This window comes from Polyodon spathula, chromosome 13, assembly GCF_017654505.1.
Source record: "Polyodon spathula isolate WHYD16114869_AA chromosome 13, ASM1765450v1, whole genome shotgun sequence".
NCBI classification, from domain to species: domain Eukaryota; kingdom Metazoa; phylum Chordata; class Actinopteri; order Acipenseriformes; family Polyodontidae; genus Polyodon; species Polyodon spathula.
In genome coordinates, this window is record NC_054546.1 from 3,754,330 (window position 1) to 3,772,958 (window position 18,629).

Consider the following 18,629-nt stretch of genomic DNA (forward strand, 5'->3'; position numbering starts at 1 on the left):
TTGGATCATGATTTGACATCATGTTGCTCTATGAATATTGTATTCTGCTATTTGTTAACATTGATCAAAGCTATAACTTGCTTGAAAGCCAAAGTTAAATGTGTTATGTTTATTAAACAAGATTGAACAGAGCCTGTGGGAATGCTAATCTGTATTGTATTTAGAATGATCACCCAGATCCTGTCAAACAGTTGTTTCACACATACTGCTTCCATTATATTTGTTATAATAATTTGTAAAATGTAGTTTTATTTTAATGTTTTATTATTGCAGATACAACATATAACATGTACTTACTATAAGGCATCCTCTCCACTCCCATAATTGTTGATGTTGATAGCTGCTGTGATCCCACATATAAGAAAAGGGATGCCCCCACTAACTAAATAAAACCTGTGAACAAAAAAAAAAAAAAAACAAATATATATCACTGTTAATACAAAACAAAGTTATGTGTCTTCAAACCCTTAATGGTAATTTCTTACCTCTCAACATTTTCACTAAATCATATTGTATTTTTGTATATGTTGTTGTTTTCCTCTCACTTTAAAACAGCTTATAGGAATAAGACCCCACCTGAACTTACTGTCCGTGGTCCATGTTGCACATTGCATAGGAACCCTTCTGTACATTGTGTCACTTTGGGTCTTATTACATGTAACACAGGAAGTGAGTGTAGTCATACTGGATGGCTTCATCAGAGTGAAAGTAAAGTGTAGAAAATGCAAGTTTGAAAAATGAGGTAAGAAATGGTTTTCAAAAGCCTTGGTTTTTATTGTATAACATGTACGGAAATGTTCAGTTCATGCCCTTCGTTTAATACAAATGCACACAGAACACAGTCAAACAACAGAGATTCAACAATAAGTTTAAGAGCTAAACACACACACACACACAAGAACATAAGAAAGATTACAAATGAGAGGAGGCCATTTGGCCCATCTTGTTCATTTGGTTGTTAGTAGCTTATTGATCTCAGAATCTTATCAAGGAGCTTCTTGAAGGATCCCAGGGTGTCAGCTTCAACAGCATTACTAGGGAGTTGGTTCCAGACTCTCACAATTCTCTGTGTAAAAAAGTGCCTCCAATTTTGCCCCTTTATCTATTCTCCATTTGTGACCCCTGGTCCTTGTTTCTTTTTTCAGGTCAAAAAAGTTAATTGGGTCAACATTGTCAATACCGTATAGAATTAAATACATATTTTCTCTTATCCAATCAGCAAACTTTAGACATTTTAATTTTGAACCCTATTATATCGCATCTACTGTAGAACACAGCACTTCAACAAAGACTAAATTAATTCTGGTCAGAATAGAGAAAGTTGATTGTCATATTCAAATGTTTGTACTTAAAAGTTTTAAATGTCGGGCAGATTAAGTATTTTCATAAATACCCAAGACTTTAAACAATATGCCTCCACTGCTGCAACTACATTTGAATTTTCTTTAACATCCACTGAACTGGTTCAGAGCCCTTTTTGAATGACTGGATGCTGTTGACCTTCCAGCTTATTACAGTAAACGGAAGACTGTTACTGTACAATGTACATTCAGTGTGTTGTTTCTTATGGTAATATTCTTTGACAGAATTTAGTAAAATTTGCTGAAAAATGCATGTTATAATATGAAAATAAATAATTACTGGTCGATGAAATCATTTTGCAATAAAATGAAACAGTTATGATTGTACAAATGAATAACTATCTGTCTCTTATCATTTCATTAAAACAAAACCAAATGTGCTGCTGTTTCTGCACATGCCTGATAAATTGTGATTGCTTTTCATGCCTTTTTTTAACTGTTGTCGGCAAAGAATTGCTGATAATAAGTAAACATTTGCCTTTTGAGTTTTTCAGTTCCAATAAGCTACAACGAGCGGGTTTGCAATGTCCTATCCATTACAGTGCTCATTACTAGATATGAGAAATAAAACAAACAAGTGACAAACTGTCCTTAAGTGATTTGCTTCTATTATAGGCATGTGGTTTAATCAGTGCAAAATTGCAGGCCCTGTTGAATCAAGCCTAACTGCATCATAGAGCACCGCACTCTACATTCAGAAAGCCAGTTACCACCAAGATGTGCTTGTGAGGAGAGAAAGGCCATTAACCTTTCAGTTCTCATCAGGAAAACAAATTCAGACACCTGCTTGTTTTTGAAGATGCCTGAAATATGTCTGAATGGAAACATAGCTTGGATCTTGATCATAGTCTTTTAGGGACTGTTTATACTCAGCCATATTACCACAACCAAACATTACTACAGTTAGAATATGGAAATAACATTTCTCTGCAAACTATTTAAAAAACATTCATAAAAGGGACATAAACAGACTTTTGCCAGGCCTAAAGTGTTGGTGGTGTTGGTGCATCTACCATTTTATACTTTTTTTTAATTGGGGGAAATAAAAAAAAAAAATTATATATATATATATGTGTGTGTGTGTGTATATATAAGAATCCATAACAACTGCACTGCAAATCTCTCTTTTGCCAGCATCATGTTTTCTACATTTCATTTAAACACAATGCACACGCACAGAAAATGCAAATAAGATATCGTGGAATTGCACAGGGGGTAATGAAATCTTGTTCCTTGTACCCTAAGTGAACTTTGTCTCTTATTGAAGCAGAGGGGTTGAGTTTACAATTGGAGAATTAGTAGTATGGCAGCTGTACCTGAATATTACAGCATATTCATGCAATGCATCACTTCTTTACAGCTGAAAATCAGCAGGAGCACATTTGGTCAGAATCCCAATACAATGTTGGCCCAATGGAATAGACTTCAGCAGAGTAGAAGTAAGGTGTAAAGTGGCTCAGTTTTAGACAGTACTGTATTTGAGAATGTGTATCTGCAGAAGTAGTTTGATAGCAGAAAAACTTTACACTGCAATCTGAACTTAGTTCATGTACAGAATGCAGCAACAAATTATCTAAAACTAAGTTGTCACCGCCCAAACCTTTAAAACAGGATGTTTTCTGACTTGCAGGGATGAAGTATGTAATCTACAGCTCTGGAAAAAATTAAGAGACCACTGCAAAATTATCAGTTTCTCTGGTTTTACTATTTATAGGTATGTGTTTGGGTAAAATGAACATTTTTGTTTTATTCTATAAACTACTGACAACATTTCTCCCAAATTCCAAATAAAAATATTGTCATTTAGAGCATTTATTTGCAGAAAATGACAACTGGTCAAAATAACAAAAAAGATGCAGTGTTGTCAGACCTCGAATAATGCAAAGAAAATAAGTGGTGGAATAACCCTGATTTTCAAGCACAGCTTTCATGCGTCTTGGCATGCTCTCCACCAGTCTTTCACATTGATGTTGGGTGACTCTATGCCACTCCTGGTGCAAAAATTCAAGCAGCTCAGCTTTGTTTGATGGCTTGTGACCATCCATCTTCCTCTTGATCACATTCCAGAGGTTTTCAATGGGGTTCAGGTCTGGAGATTGGGCTGGCCATGACAGGGTCTTGATCTGGTGGTCCTCCATCCACACCTTGATTGACCTGGCTGTGTGGCATGGAGCATTGTCTTGCTGGAAAAACCAATCCTCAGAGTTGAGAAACATTGTCAGAGCAGAAGGAAGCAAGTTTTCTTCCAGGACAACCTTGTACTTGGCTTGATTCATGCGTCCTTCACAAAGACAAATCTGCCCGATTTCAGCCTTGCTGAAGCACCCCCAGATGAGTCCAATTTTCAGCTTTGCCCAACATCTGGTCGTCTAATGGTTAGACGGAGACTTGGAGAGGCCTACAAGCCACACTGTCGCACCCACTGTGAAATGTGGTGGAGGACTGGTGATGATCTGGGGGTGCTTCAGCAAGGCTGGAATCGGGCAGCTTTGGCATGAATCAAGCCAAGTACAAGGTTGTCCTGGAAGAAAACTTGCTTCCTTCTCCTCTGACAATGTTCCCCAACTCTGAGGATTGTTTTTTCCAGCAAGACAATGCTCCATGCCACACAGCCAGGTCAATCAAGGTGTGGATGGAGGACCACCAGATCAAGACCCTGTCATGGCCAGCCCAATCTCCAGACCTGAACGTCCCCCAAGGGCGCCCCAAAAACCCCATTGAAAACCTCTGGAATGTGATCAAGAGGAAGATGGATGGTCACAAGCCATCAAACAATGCTGAGCTGCTTGAATTTTTGCGCCAGGAGTGGCATAGAGTCACCCAACATCAATGTGAAAGACTGGTGGAGAGCATGCCAAGACGCATGAAAGCTGTGCTTGAAAATCAGGGTTATTCCACCAAATATTGATTTCTGAACTCTTCCTAAGTTAAAACATTAGTATTGTGTTTTAAAAATGAATATGAACTTATTTTCTTTGCATTATTCGAGGTCTGACAACACTGCATCTTTTTTGTTATTTTGACCAGTTGTCATTTTCTGCAAATAAATGCTCTAAATGACAATATTTTTATTTGGAATTTGGGAGAAATGTTGTCAGTAGTTTATAGAATAAAACAAAAATGTTCATTTTACCCAAACACATACCTATAAATAGTAAAACCAGAGAAACTGATAATTTTGCAGTGGTCTCTTAATTTTTTCCAGAGCTGCTTGCTTTTTCAAGCAACTGTATATGAAACATGCTGCAATTACTGTAATTAGTAATTTCTGTAATGTAATCTGCAGTAAAAAAAGAAAAAAACTGTTAGGTTAAGAAAACTACTTGACAGTATATCCAGTAATATGCTACGCAAGGTTAATTGCAGCTGTCAGTCCCAGCCCGAGATCCTTGTTCTTTTCAATTCGAAAGTCTCTGACCCGGAATGCATTTACTTTATTTGACCACTGCAGGGACTGCAATATTTCTATGGCTGTACTAATGTCCTTTTTGTGCAGTCTCTCTCTCTTCAGAAATCTTGAAAGGACTGCGTGCTGCTTTCTGAAAAATAATAGTTTGCCTGTGTGTTTGGCGAAAACAGTTGTCGGGGCATGACCTTATAACATGTGATGCCTTCCTGCCCTTAAGAAAAGTGTCACATTCAGTGCTGTGTTTTTTTTGCTTCAGTGTAATTCTGTTTAATAAAGAGGACTGTTCCATGAACCTGAAATTGAAGAGGTTTAGTTATCATACCACTACCGAAAGACATCTTGAATAGGTGTTATTGCAGTAGGTTTAATGTCTTCGGAACATCCCATATGGTAATACTTATAACAAATTATTTGTTTGACTGATAATCAACCTTTCTGACAAAAAATGTTTGCCTTTGTTGCACACTGTGACAAGCAGCATTTTACACATTGCATACACATATGCTGGAGAAATAAAATAGACAATAACGTCTAAAGAATACAGTAAGCAGAGCGCCTCATCCAAACCTAGTTCCAAAGCAGAAATACCAATGCACTTGCAACAGGTAGAAACCACTGCCTTGTTAATTCCCCACAGCAGCTAAATATACAAACAGAGAGTAGAAAACAAACAAACATTTGTTTCATATTGCGGTTAAGCATTTTATACCACAGTTATCCATTATATTATTCAAAAAGTAAGTCATATGGCAAAGTAAGCTTGTAGTCGTTCAATTTAACAATGTAAAAAGGTTACATCCTAGAAAACTATTTAAAATAGTAACAAGTATCTGAATAATTCCAGTGCCTCCTGGTTGCACAGAAACTATTAAGGTATTCTGGTTTTGCTGCAAAATGAATCAACATGGTAAAAATAAGAAATGCTGTTATACTGCATCATTGGCTTGGTTTTACAATGATTTTTTTCAAAAGAATGTATGTCATCATAGCGTAATCATGCTATATTTTTCTAGATTTTGGAAATGCCCATTCTTAGTGTGGAACCCCTGGAGGGGTAGGCCAGTACCAGTTTGGTACATTTGGCATCGTTCCATGGTCAAAATTGCATCAAATTCAAGGGACAAATGAGACAGAAGTATACTTGTTAACAAAGGGCATGGAAAATGCTACCGAGTGCAAATCAGGCATTGACATCCCTACAAAAAACAAACAAAAAAACTGTTGGTTATATCTTTCAAAGAATTTACTCCAGTTTTAAGTTACTTCATTTTTTTTTTTGTGTGTTTTTTTTTTTTTAATGGTGGATTTTACAAAACAAACCAACAACAAACAACAGTCTTTTAAGCACTATATTTGTTTGTTTCTCGGTTACGGAGTATTATCACATTCTTCATGTAGAGTAAATTAAAGACTGGAGTAAACACTTTGAAAATATACCCCGGGTACCTTGCCTCATCTGACCATGAGGCCCTCAGCACACAGCATGACTAACACAACAATACATCTCATTACCTTAGCATTGACTGCTTGGGTTGAGGAGGCTGGTCTCCATCCGGCAGCTGTGGGGGTTTCTTTGTTACTTGTTTATGAATATTCCTTGCTGTAACTCCAAGCCAAAGCACAGTAGAAAGGGTTGAATAATGCAAGACTATGCCAACCTATATCAAAACAGAGCAAATCACATGTTCAGAATGTGGATCTCTGGGTGCCCTATTAGAAATCTTGTTTATTATTGAATTGTTAACATCATAGCATCTAATAACCATTTCAATGAGTAGTATTATTGTATGACATTGAAGTGGTGATATCAATCAGATCCGGTAAATATTGACATTTCAATTCTATTTTTACAGTAAAGTATAATCCTAGGTACGTTGATGGATCTCCCCAAATATACTGCATTCTCTTTTATTGGTTTGCATTTTTGCTTAAACAATTACCAGCTTGCATCAGCTAAACTGATTCGATTACATTAGTCACATATCCTGATCACACCTTCTAGTCTTTCACTGATCATGCCAAATGAATCTTTTCCAGCAACATCTTGACATTTTGCTAGAACAAGTGAAACATTAGAGATTAATTGGAGAGCAAACAAATAACGAAAACCACAGAAAACAGGCTTGAGGATTGCTGTTATAATGATTTATCCAACTCGTTGTTCAATTGTGTCAATGTAAACTATAAGGAACAAGACAGCTGGAGGCAGGTGATTAATGCCATGTGCAGCTGCCACAGAGTAACCACAAAGTTAAATGCATCCAGTGCACTGCCTAGCTTTAATTAAGGCTGTTGAATGTGTTTAACTAAGATTAATTGGGTCTTATCTATGAGTTTAAACGGCAAAAGTATTTGTGTTCTCAAGTATTAGAGGTTAGAAGGCACGTGATTTTTTGCTTACAGGCATGATGCAAGTAGTAACTAAATCATTCTAAGATTATTATTCTGATCAACACATCCATCTGCTATGCAAGAACATTGTTTGTGAAGTTTAATAACAGATATAGACAGAGTACTGCAGTACTGTAGTTTTTCCAAGAATGAGGAATCGCTGTGGGTTTTTCGGCCATGAAAAAGTATTCTGTATTTTAACAACACCATTTATGTAAAAGAATGTAACTTAAGCATAAATTAAACAGCTTGGTTGACAGAACTGCCTCCTCAGATAAGCTCAGGCGTAATTTGGAACAGTGCAATTTGCCTGCTTATTCTGTTGTCTGATTTGAATGAATGCATTCACTTTAAAATGAGATCCAGTTTAAAAAAAAATCTAAATAATAAAAAAAAAAAAAAAAAAAAAAAATCACTCAGCAGCTGAATACAAAACAGTTATCTCAAACGTCAGTCGCGCTTGTTTACACTGTTTAATTGAATGAATTACATGATAACAAATTCAATTAAAAAAAAACAAAAATAACGTTTGGACAACAACTGGTTAAACGTTACCAATGTTTAATCTTACATGAACTTGTTTATATGCATTTACGTACTGTTATGACAATACTATTTTAGGGTATTCATGTTAATGTTGCATGGCAAAAATTATACCGTTAATATAATATATATATATATATATAGATATATTTATATATAAAGATATATTATATATTATATATATCTAATTTAATTATCCATTATTGACATTAACCAAGTTAAAATACATTTGAATAAGACCCTGGGAGTCAGAAACAAAGAATGTCACATTTAGATGTACTGCTTTGTTTGTTAAACAACAATTACATGGGAACAATACAGCTTTTCTCTCTTTTTTTTAATTGAACAGGAGAAACCCCAGGGCACAGATGCTCATATTTCACAATCAGTGTAGTTTAATTAGTTGCAATAAACTACCACCTTTCTCTGTGCATGTGATGTATTGCTTTGAATAGCAGCATTGTCAGTTGAAACTAACTGTTGACCAAAGTCATTCAAACCAAAGACCCTGACGATATGAAACAAATGCTAATTAAAATAACAAATACATCTGAGCAAAGCCTTCCAGGATACACAAGTTGAATAGCAGGCATTACACCGTTAAATACGTAGAAATACTAATGGTGATAAAATATTTAGTAGGCTGAAAAATTATTAAAAATTATTATTTGTCACACACACCATAAAATTACAACTTTCCACTCTGCCTGGCATCCCTACAGAAATTAATTAAGTACTATACTAAAATGTACACAACAGTAATGAATAGCATTTCAATGGATGCATATCCTAATGCATGCTGTACAGCAATAATCAATCGCTTCCATGACTTGTATACTTACTGCTTGGCAGATGATGGGGTATTTTATACGGTTGATGCCTCCAGCAAACACGGCAAACGTAAGGGCAGTGTGGAAACAGAAGTTGAGAAGCATGTGCCAGCCCTTTCTACTGATGCGGATTGTGCTACCAAAAGGGACAGAAAATACAAAAAATAAAAATGACATCCAGTATTACCTTTTTGTCTTAATAGAGATGAGAAATTGGATTGCCTGATGAGTGCCATGGCTTGTGTTGTATTTTGCGGGCCTTGATCGATTAATGTTCGAATAACGAACACATGCTTTCAGTTGTAGCAGGTCTTTCACGAAGTCTACATTCTTTTGATTCTTGCTTTTTTAATAATAGTTTTATCAGCGCATATATTACCATGTATGAAAATATGCACTTGCTTCTTGCATTTTAATATTACGTTGTTCTTAACGCATTTAGAATTGCATATCCAATATTTAATTATGAAATTGCGGATTGCACCTCTTTGTCTTAATAATTAATGTTATATTAACTATTGTGTTAGTCAAACAAAACAAAAAAAAAACACCTATATTGGACCAGAATATTTTTGACATCGATTAAACGTTTTGGCAAAATTATCAAAGTTTAACACTAGGCTAACATTTCAAAGCTCTAAAATATTATCATACCCTATACCCTAAATTATTATTTATATCGGTTTGTCTTGCAAGTTGTATTATTTAATTCCTCTGAGAACATTTGCTTTTGCACCTGCTTCAATATGTGTTTTAGGTTTCCATGAAGACTAGGACCAGTGCCTGTGTAAACCAGCTACAGGAACGCCAAGGCAACAGAACATCCTGCACTGGTATTACTGGACCAACTCCTGTCAGCACCCCAAGGCTGGACCATGGACTCTGGTCAAAACTGAAGCTTTTAACAGGGTTTAACAGGAATGAGGATTATTACTACTTTGAGAAAACAGGAATATTCTTGACATCCTTGGTATTCCTATGCATGAGTAATAAGGGCTGCTCTCCATTTATAGAGGGAGCTGCTGTACAATGACGAGAAGTGACAAGAGACCTGGTAACCAAGGTAACAAACACATTTTGCTCAAGCAACATCACAAGATCACACAAAACACAGGAAGAAGAGGCATCCATCAGCGACATGGTGTAGGGAAGCACTGAACATTCCAGATGTTCACAGTCTATAAATGAATTATATAAGATTATGAAGTTACCTGTGGTGCACGATGTAGGTTATAATAGAAGCGAACAGGCAAAGTAACATGACGGCCGTGCATGCATACACAACAGGGTGGAGGAATTCCCCTGGGTACGGTGGGAAGGACAGCACTGTCTTTAAATCCTGTTGAACAACAAGAACACACAGCATGGTTAGTATCCAGATATTCACATACATAACCCAGTGCTCATATTCTACACCTGCTTTCACCTCAATGCTTAACAGTAGAACTCAGTCCTCTATTGAAAGATAGACAGCTCTCTCCTAGGGAATTTTAGAAGCTCATGAAGACAACTGGTTAAGAAGAAAATTAACTGCAGACTTCATTTTGTATAAAGAATCTGGATTCATATTCCGTATCTCCATATCATTTCATGCACCACAGCAGTACAACACTTTAATTTCTAAGACTAACTGTAGACAGATTAAAATGTATAAGGAATTCAAATGCATCATTAGCACTCATAGTTAATGGTTAAAATATATTTAAATGCTGCAAATGCATCATCTTTACAGATATCGGAAGAAACATTCAAAGATAATGAATGTAAGTATGTTGTGAGATTCGGGGGGTGGGAGCTGGGGCCCTTCATTGCCATCTATCATTACTAATTTCCTGTTTAAACCCCAGTCACACACACCTTCCCTGTCTAGTGTTTTTTCTCCTCCTCCCCTCTTTTTCGCATGTTCCTTTGCATCAGTCTCCTCTGAGGGGTAAGTGAGTCTCACTTTCCCCGACCTTAGGTCAAGCTATGTAACCCCCATCTTCGTTAAAGGGAGGTTCTCACCACGTGAGTCAGAGGGGGACCCTTGGCCACACTCTATCCTTTCGCAGCTTGTGCGCTTATCTCACCTCATCACGTGAGGCTCTGCTCTATCTCCAACTTTTCGAGACGTGGCCCGCTTTATGTTCTCAGTGCTCCAGTCCCCGACTAACCCATCTCCTCTGTTTCTTTACAGGTTTTCTGCGGGATGCTCCTCTGATCCCGGCTTCAGAGGCCTGTGCCTCACCTCATGCAAGGGCAGCACCAGATCAGTCAGGGAACCCTTTACTATCATTTCATTTCAGGTCCCAACAGCACCAGAGCTGATTTCCTTTCCCCGAGAGGCGCCTCTGCCGAGCCAGAGATCTCATGTGTTTTCAGATCCATGGGGCTAGCAGCTTGGGGATCTCTTTTCTATCCTAATTTCCAAGTCCAGCCCATATCAGCCTGCTCCTAAGTCCAGGCTAGCAGCCCGCTTCTCTATCCTAAGTCCGGGCTCTCTTTGCTTGCTACTCTACCCTTATAGCCTCAGCTCATGACCCGTGAAATGGAAAATGCTATTTTAAATAGCTTTCACAGAGTCCAGACATTCACTTGCGCTTTGCTTGACCTACTTGGTAATTAGTGCCTAGGGTAAACCCATCTATGTCTAAATTCAGAGATTATCCTTGTGGACTTTAAAGACTATAATACACACTCAAATGTCCCAGGGATGCACCCAGTGGGTCAGCGTCCTACTGTGCGAATGTACTTGCCCTTGCTTGTAGAGGGGAGACGCCAATTACACATCTTTCACTGCAAAAATATAATCCAAAGTATACGACAGAGTGCAAGGTATCAGTCCACTCAAGTGCTACAGAAGGATAAATTCATATCTTTGAGGCCAAAAAGACACTATAAGGCAAACCATGAATGTCCTTATTAAACAGACTTCAATCTATATACCCACCTATGCACTGATGGTGGGCTTCCTTTAAAGCTGCAGCACACTTTTCCTCACCCCCTGAACTTACTCTATGTGAATGCAATTTCAGCACAAAGTAACAATGCAAATAGATAACTAATTAAACTGTGTCTTACACTGATTGCGTCTTTCACTTTCAGTGTCTTATAGAGAAAAAGTAAAATAAAAATGGCTTATATACAAAGGCACACATGCTGAGTTTACAGTTCTGCTGACTAGTTCATTTTATTTTACAGATCTTCAGTGCTGGAATAGTTCATTACAGATATGTGTGCCTTAATGACAGAACTATTTTAATTAGATGTAAAATGCATGCTCCTACATGCTTTAAAAAGGCATTAAAGATTCTAAGCTCCCAAGAACAACCGTGATAAGCCTTTAAATGAAAAGGACATTCTATCCTTGACACTGTCTGTCAAGGTATTTTATATTTAACATGCAGTATGTGGTAGGGGTGAGACCGAATAGTCGAACATTCGACTATTCGATAACGATGGCACCTATCGACAAGTGAATCCAACATTCGAAAGTATATAAAAAAAAAAGTATATATTGATTTTATTTGAACTTTTTGCGGTCCATTTATACATGTCAGGTCCAATTTATTTTCAAATGCACTGTTTATTTTACATGCGCTGTTTAAAATGTTTTTTTTTCAGAGTCAAACAGGTTCAAAAGTAATTGAATCGCAGAAAAACACTCAGTACTGTATCTACAGCCAAGCCCCACCCCTTGTTAGACGTGCATACTGATAAATCCTTTCCTGATCACTCGTTTTATCACCAAACTCCTCGATAATGTGATCCAAGTCATTATTTTATTATTATAACATCTCAAAAAGCTCTGCAAATGTCTGTGATATTCTTTGAGCCCTGGATGCAGAAGCAGCTACCTATATTGTTATGTCTGTGTTATCTCTGCAATGCATGGGGCTATGAGAAACGCCCTTTTTTCGATTTCATTCGGCCAGTGAAAAAACGACTAACCTGGCTTTACGTCCGCAAAGGGTTAAAGCCTGTACTGCTGATTGGCTCTATATGTAGCGGTAATGAAGATTGACTGGAGGGTGGGATTTGTTATTTCTTGTCTGTGATTGGCTAAACTAGAACGTACCTCGGCTAACGATGGCTTCCTCACAGAAAAGTTCTGCATGCAAATACTTTGACAAAGTAAATGAAAATACTGTTAAGTGTAAAATATGTGCAGTGCAATTAAACTACCACAAATCTACAACTGGTATGTTAACCCACCTAAAAGCCAATGCGATGCTAGCAATGACAGAAAAGGAAAGAGGACCGCAACAAACCGCCATTGCATCCTTTGCGGTGAGGCCTCATCAGTGTGACAACGTACGTGTCAAAACATCAGCCCTTATTGCTAATATGGTGGCAAAGGACATGCTTCCCATAAGTTTTGTTGAAGGTGAGGGATTTCGGGAGTTGATGAAATTTGTGGAACCTGAATACACAATCCCTGCATGAAAAACAATTACCATTCGACTCGAAAATATGCATGCGGATTCAACAGCTTCTGTCCGCAGAAACTTGTCAAAGGCTGAGAAGGTGGCGATTACTACAGATGCGTGGACTGCACTAACTACAGAGTCAAACGTCACGATAACTTGTCATTTAATAGAGGATTGGGAAATGAAAAGCGTAGTTCCATAGACTTGCGCCATGCCAGACAGGCATACAGCAGAGAATCTCACAAATGTGCTGAACACCACTGTAGACCATTGGGGATTACGGGGGAAAAATCACTGCCTGTGTTCACGACAATGCCAGCAACATCAACAGAGTTTGTTGAATGGGACTCGAATTTGTGCTTTGCACACACTCTGCAGCTTGCCATCAACAATGGTTTTAAACTTGGTGTCATACATAATGTAGTCGATGCGGCCAGCTGTCTTGTGTCGCATTTTCATCACAGTGCAATAGCTACTCAGGCTCTGAAGTTGAAGCAAAAACAGAAAACTCTGCCTAAGCACCAACTGGTGCAGTATTGCCGGACCCGATGGAATTCAATCTATGCCATGTTTGAGCGCTTACAGGAACAGAGATGGGGAGTTGTCGCAGTCCTGTCTGACAGGGTGTAAACAATCCTTTTAGATGCCCGCACACTTGACCTGGCTGACGACAGTTGGGACGTTATTGAGGAGCTACTGCCGGTGTTACGCTCTTTGAAATGCACTTCAACTGCTTTGTGCGGTGAGTCGGAGGTATCACTCTCTATGATGTACCCTGTCACGTCGACTCTGCTGTCTAAGCATCTGATTTCTACCACAGAAGAGTCCACAAAAGTCTCACAGTTTAAAACAACCGTGTCCGAGTCACTTAAGCGCCGTCTGGCACCCGAGGACACAGAAACAGCGCAGAAGGTGGGGCTCATCGCTTCATTTTTAGACCCCGGACACAAACACCTGAAGTTTACAGAGGATGCAGTCAGGAATGCAGTCAAAGATAAAGTTGGGGAATTACTTTCAAGTCTCCAGGAGAACACCAATATCGCAGAAAAGGAACCAGGTAAATCAGAGGCAAGTGGACCACGCGCAAAGCAACAACGCTCTGACAAGGATTCTGCTGTGGCTACTTATTCGGAGATGAGTACTACAGAGACGCCACAACCTCTCTGCAAACGGAACTGGAAAAGTACACACAAGATGAGTGCATTCCTCCCTATGAAGACCCTCTGGCATGGTGGAAGGTGAATGAAAGCAGGTACAGGAAATGTCTTCACGGCTTGCGAAAGCCTACCTGTGCATCCCAGCAACCTCTGTACCAGCTGAGAGAGTTTTCTCGGCTGCGGGCCTGATAGTCAACAGACTGCGCACTCGTCTTCTCCCGGACCATGTGGGCATGCTGATTTTTGTAAACAAGAATATGGGAACATGATAATAACAATGGACATTGACAGCCTAATTATTCCTAAAGTTTTTGTTAGGATTTTTTATTTTTTTTGCTTCCATGGAAAGCTAGTGCGTTAATGCCACTCAGGTATTTTTGTTCATTCATTTATTTATTAATGTTATTAAGCTAGGTACATACATAGCAAGCTATTGCCTATATAGGCTGTTTATTTTTTTTATTCACTGGAACTCGAACGCACAGGTATGTTTCCGATTTGATTTAAAGTAGACCTGTAGTCTATATAGAGTGTGGTTTGAAAACGTGGGAAAAGTAAATCGTTTAGTAAGTGAACTGTATAAATTAGCTAGCTAGGTAGTCTAATGCATTTTGTATTTCGCTGTTATGACCGGAAAACATTACTGACACAAGGACGCTAATGTTAAGGCAGTCTCACACGAGACTCGTGAGAGTTGACAGGTATGCTTATGTTATTCCTGCTGTTATTATGGCATTTCTGTATGTCTCCTAATAGGAAGTTGTTTTTTACATAGCCTAATGTTTATTTAACAAAGTTGTTAAAGTTGTTGTGTTAGCTAAGTATTTTAAAATAAAGTTCAGAATTTATTGCAATTGCAATAATTGTCACATTGCATTATTTCGCATTTAATGTACGTCTCAGTCTGAATGGGAGGCGGTGAGAGGAAGGGGGGCGACTATTCGATTAGTCGACCTCAACAGCTGTGGAATTATCGATAGTCAAAATATTTGTCATGCACATCCCTAGCATGGGGGCAGTGTACTTCACTGCTTATTTCTCTTGTCTTTGGCAGACAAAGCCCTTCCATTAATACAAAAAATTTCTCAAAGCAGAGTGTGAATAAATAGCATAGGATTTCAAGACTTTGGATATAATATCAGTACATGCAAAAGTTTTGTTAAATACAAACGGCAAGGCAAAGTTCTAGTCCTGAGTGAAATTAAAAAAAAAACTGTAATTAAAAATCACCAGGGCAGAGGGATTAATAAAAACAGAATGGAAAACTCCTTTGTTAGGCAAAGTGATTCAAACTTCAGTAACTTACTCGGTTTAAAAGCAACAAATTCATTTAAAAATCACACATCCCTGTTCTATAATAAACTGCAATTAAATGTCTCCTTGTCCCTTACAGAGATCATTAATGCCTCCCTTTTCCCTTCTTAAAACCACAATTTTAAAGTCCTGATAAATGAACATTGTTCAAGGGTTTAATGTAACTGTAGAATTCATCAGGAATAGATGTTTAATACATATTAAGTCAAATTACATTTAATAGGAAACCTCTGTGTCTGTGTCAAGTAAATTAATGAGAGAAACATTCATTATCAAAACAAAATATGTATCCTATTAAATGACACTACTCAAAACATTAAGTATTTCGAATGTCTTTGTCTTCCTAAGTAAAATAGTTATTTTGAGAGCAGCATCAGCAGGTTGCTGTGGGTGACAACAGGAAAATTTATCTTTCTGCGTCAATTTCAGCTAAAAAAAAAAAAAAAAAAAAAAAAAAAAAAAAGAAGACAACTAGCTACTGACGACTGTGTAGGACATACACAAAGCTAAAAAAAAAAAAAAAAAAGAAGACAACTAGCTACTGACGACTGTGTAGGACATACACAAAGCAATAATTATCAGCGCTGCTGTCTTTTTCTATACTAAATAAACACAGATATTATCTAGGATGTTATGAGGTCAGGCTGCTTGGTGCTATTCATTGCTTTTCACAGCAAGTGATTCTCGAACAAGACACATGGGGCGCTGCTAATTCCTAAAGTTAGTTTTATAAACACAATTACTTTTGTTATAACAACTATACAGTCATTCACTGTCAGTTTAAAATATACATCACAGTTTCATCACAGCCGTAAAACATGTTTTAAGCCTGTCGGCCTGTTTTGCCATTTTATGCTAAGTCTACCTTTCGGTGTTTCAGATAAGCATCTGCTTTACTGGTTAAGGCCAGGTGGATTTCAGATAGCCAAACAACTAGAAACCAATTTGCAGTCCTGTGCAACAGTGCATATCATATCATCATCAATAAAGGTTGACAACCTGAAACCTTTTTGGGTACATCTGCTGTAACAGATCTGTGACGAACTGGAACGTTGATTATGACTTATGTTAACATCAATATGGCAAAATCACTGAAAAGTTCACACAATAGGTCTGGCTTGGAGATCTTTACCATGATTTTTTTTTTTAATTACAACCTAGGCACCTCAGTTCACAGAACAAGCAATCAACAGTGCTTTCCCAAATGCATTCATCTGAATGTCACCTTCGTATCTGCACTTTCAAAATGGCACCAAACAGAAGAAGGCTGATGTTTAATGACAGAAATTTCCAGGATTAGATTAATCTAAGCAAAACGCAAAATCATACTGATTAGCTTTCAAGTCTCCTTGCCAACAGCCATTTTACTTTTGACTTGCTCTTTGTGTGGGACAAAGACATGCCTGTCTTGACAAAGGGCTAGTATACATGATGAGTCTAGTTACTACATCTAAAAAAAATCCTATTAAGCTGATGGCCTATGTCCCATAACAGGACCAGTATGCACTTCACAGCATTGATGTAGTGAGATAATTAATTACCATTTATTCTGCAGACCAGTGAATTTGGTTAGGCTAAACTAAATCAATAAGCCTTTTTTTAATCGATAAGCCTCCTACAAGCTAAGATCCCTGTCTTGAAAACCAATCACAGATGAAGCAAAGGGCAACAGACTGGAAATGAGACCTTACACAAGTACCCTTGTTGACAACTGGCAGGTCACCTAATTTGATTATCGGTATTTGATATATATATATATAAATAACTATATATATATATATATATATATATATATATATATATATATATATATATATATATATATATATATATATATACATATATATATATATATATATATATATATATATATATATATATATATATATATATATATATACACACACACACACACACACACACACACACACACACACACACACAATGGAAAGATTCCACACATTCTAAATACGGTTGAGCAGTGACACAGAGGCAGTGGCGTCGGAGAACCAACTCTTACTTTATCCCTCAACCATAACCCACGTATATGACCTCTCCCAAATACATGTATAACACAAAAACGCTGCCTACTACTTACACACAATGTACTGTAGTTAACTGTTCTTCAGTTATCCTCCCATAATTGCTACTGCACATTACTGAAACAAAAGCCTGTGATATAAATGACCAGAGTTATTAGGTTTCTGATTTCTGTATATTCAAATAAATAGGCCTACAAAACCATACTGCCCTATGCTTAAGTATTACTTTTAATGCAGAAGGAAAACAAATGTAGGGTACCAGGTTTAATCAGACAATACATGACAAATCTGACCAGTATGTGAACCAGTGCTTAATATTACTTAAAAGAAAATAAATGCTCTGAAAAGAAGAAAGCTCTGAGTGTCTCTGTGATCCTGATGTGTGAGGTGGACATGTGACTTGGACATGTCACCCCGTCACACACACACACACACACACACACACACACATATATACACACACTTTCTCGTGTTGATTTGTACCAGTTGGGGGTCACAGGAAAATCCCCCAAATCAACAGTAAAAAGGTCACTCTTGAAATCAGAAGTTAAAGGATGTGTTGCAGTAAGAATACCTCTGTTAAGAAAGGGGAACAAGACTAAAAGGCTAAAATATGCACAAGAACACAGAAACTGGACTATGGTTGATGAATGGACAATGACACCTGTGTCTTCTGCCAGTTCTGTTGTCAATTTCTTTTTATTCCTTAAGGATATTATCTTCAAGAATTGCTCATCCTTGTTAGACAGATTTGTTGGTCTTCTAGTCCTAGGTTTGTCAATTACAGATGATGTTTCTCTGTAGTCGGATACCTTGAAAATCGACTGATGCAAGCTTTTTCACTCAATGTTTAGCCTTCTATATGCAAGTCAAGGTTGTTATAATAGTAGAAAACACTAGTGGAGGCTTTGAGTAAATTATTGATGCTCATAATGCATCAGAGTAGAAAAATGCAACATGTTTAAGACTTTTGCACAGCAGTGTGTGTGTGTGTGTGTGTGTATGTATATATATATATATATATATATATATATATATATATATATATATATATATATATATATATATACACACACACACACACACACACACACACACACACACACACACACACACACAATACAATTGGGCCCCCACTATCTTGCCCTTTGCAAAGTAAGATAATTATTTGAT

The 18,629-nt window shown here is 37.5% G+C and overlaps 1 protein-coding gene across 1 annotated transcript in view; it reads right to left on the reverse strand.

Moving 5' to 3' along the window:
* LOC121326021 (adhesion G protein-coupled receptor A3-like) overlaps window positions 1–18,629 on the reverse strand; it is a 97,073-nt gene that overhangs the window by 4,970 nt on the left and 73,474 nt on the right. The window contains exons 15-18 of the mRNA XM_041269160.1: window positions 9,746–9,873; window positions 8,547–8,670; window positions 6,283–6,428; window positions 298–393 (exon numbers count right to left, since the gene is read on the reverse strand). Of these exons, the coding sequence (XP_041125094.1) occupies window positions 298–393; window positions 6,283–6,428; window positions 8,547–8,670; window positions 9,746–9,873 (494 nt within the window). The remainder of the gene's footprint in view (window positions 1–297; window positions 394–6,282; window positions 6,429–8,546; window positions 8,671–9,745; window positions 9,874–18,629) is intronic.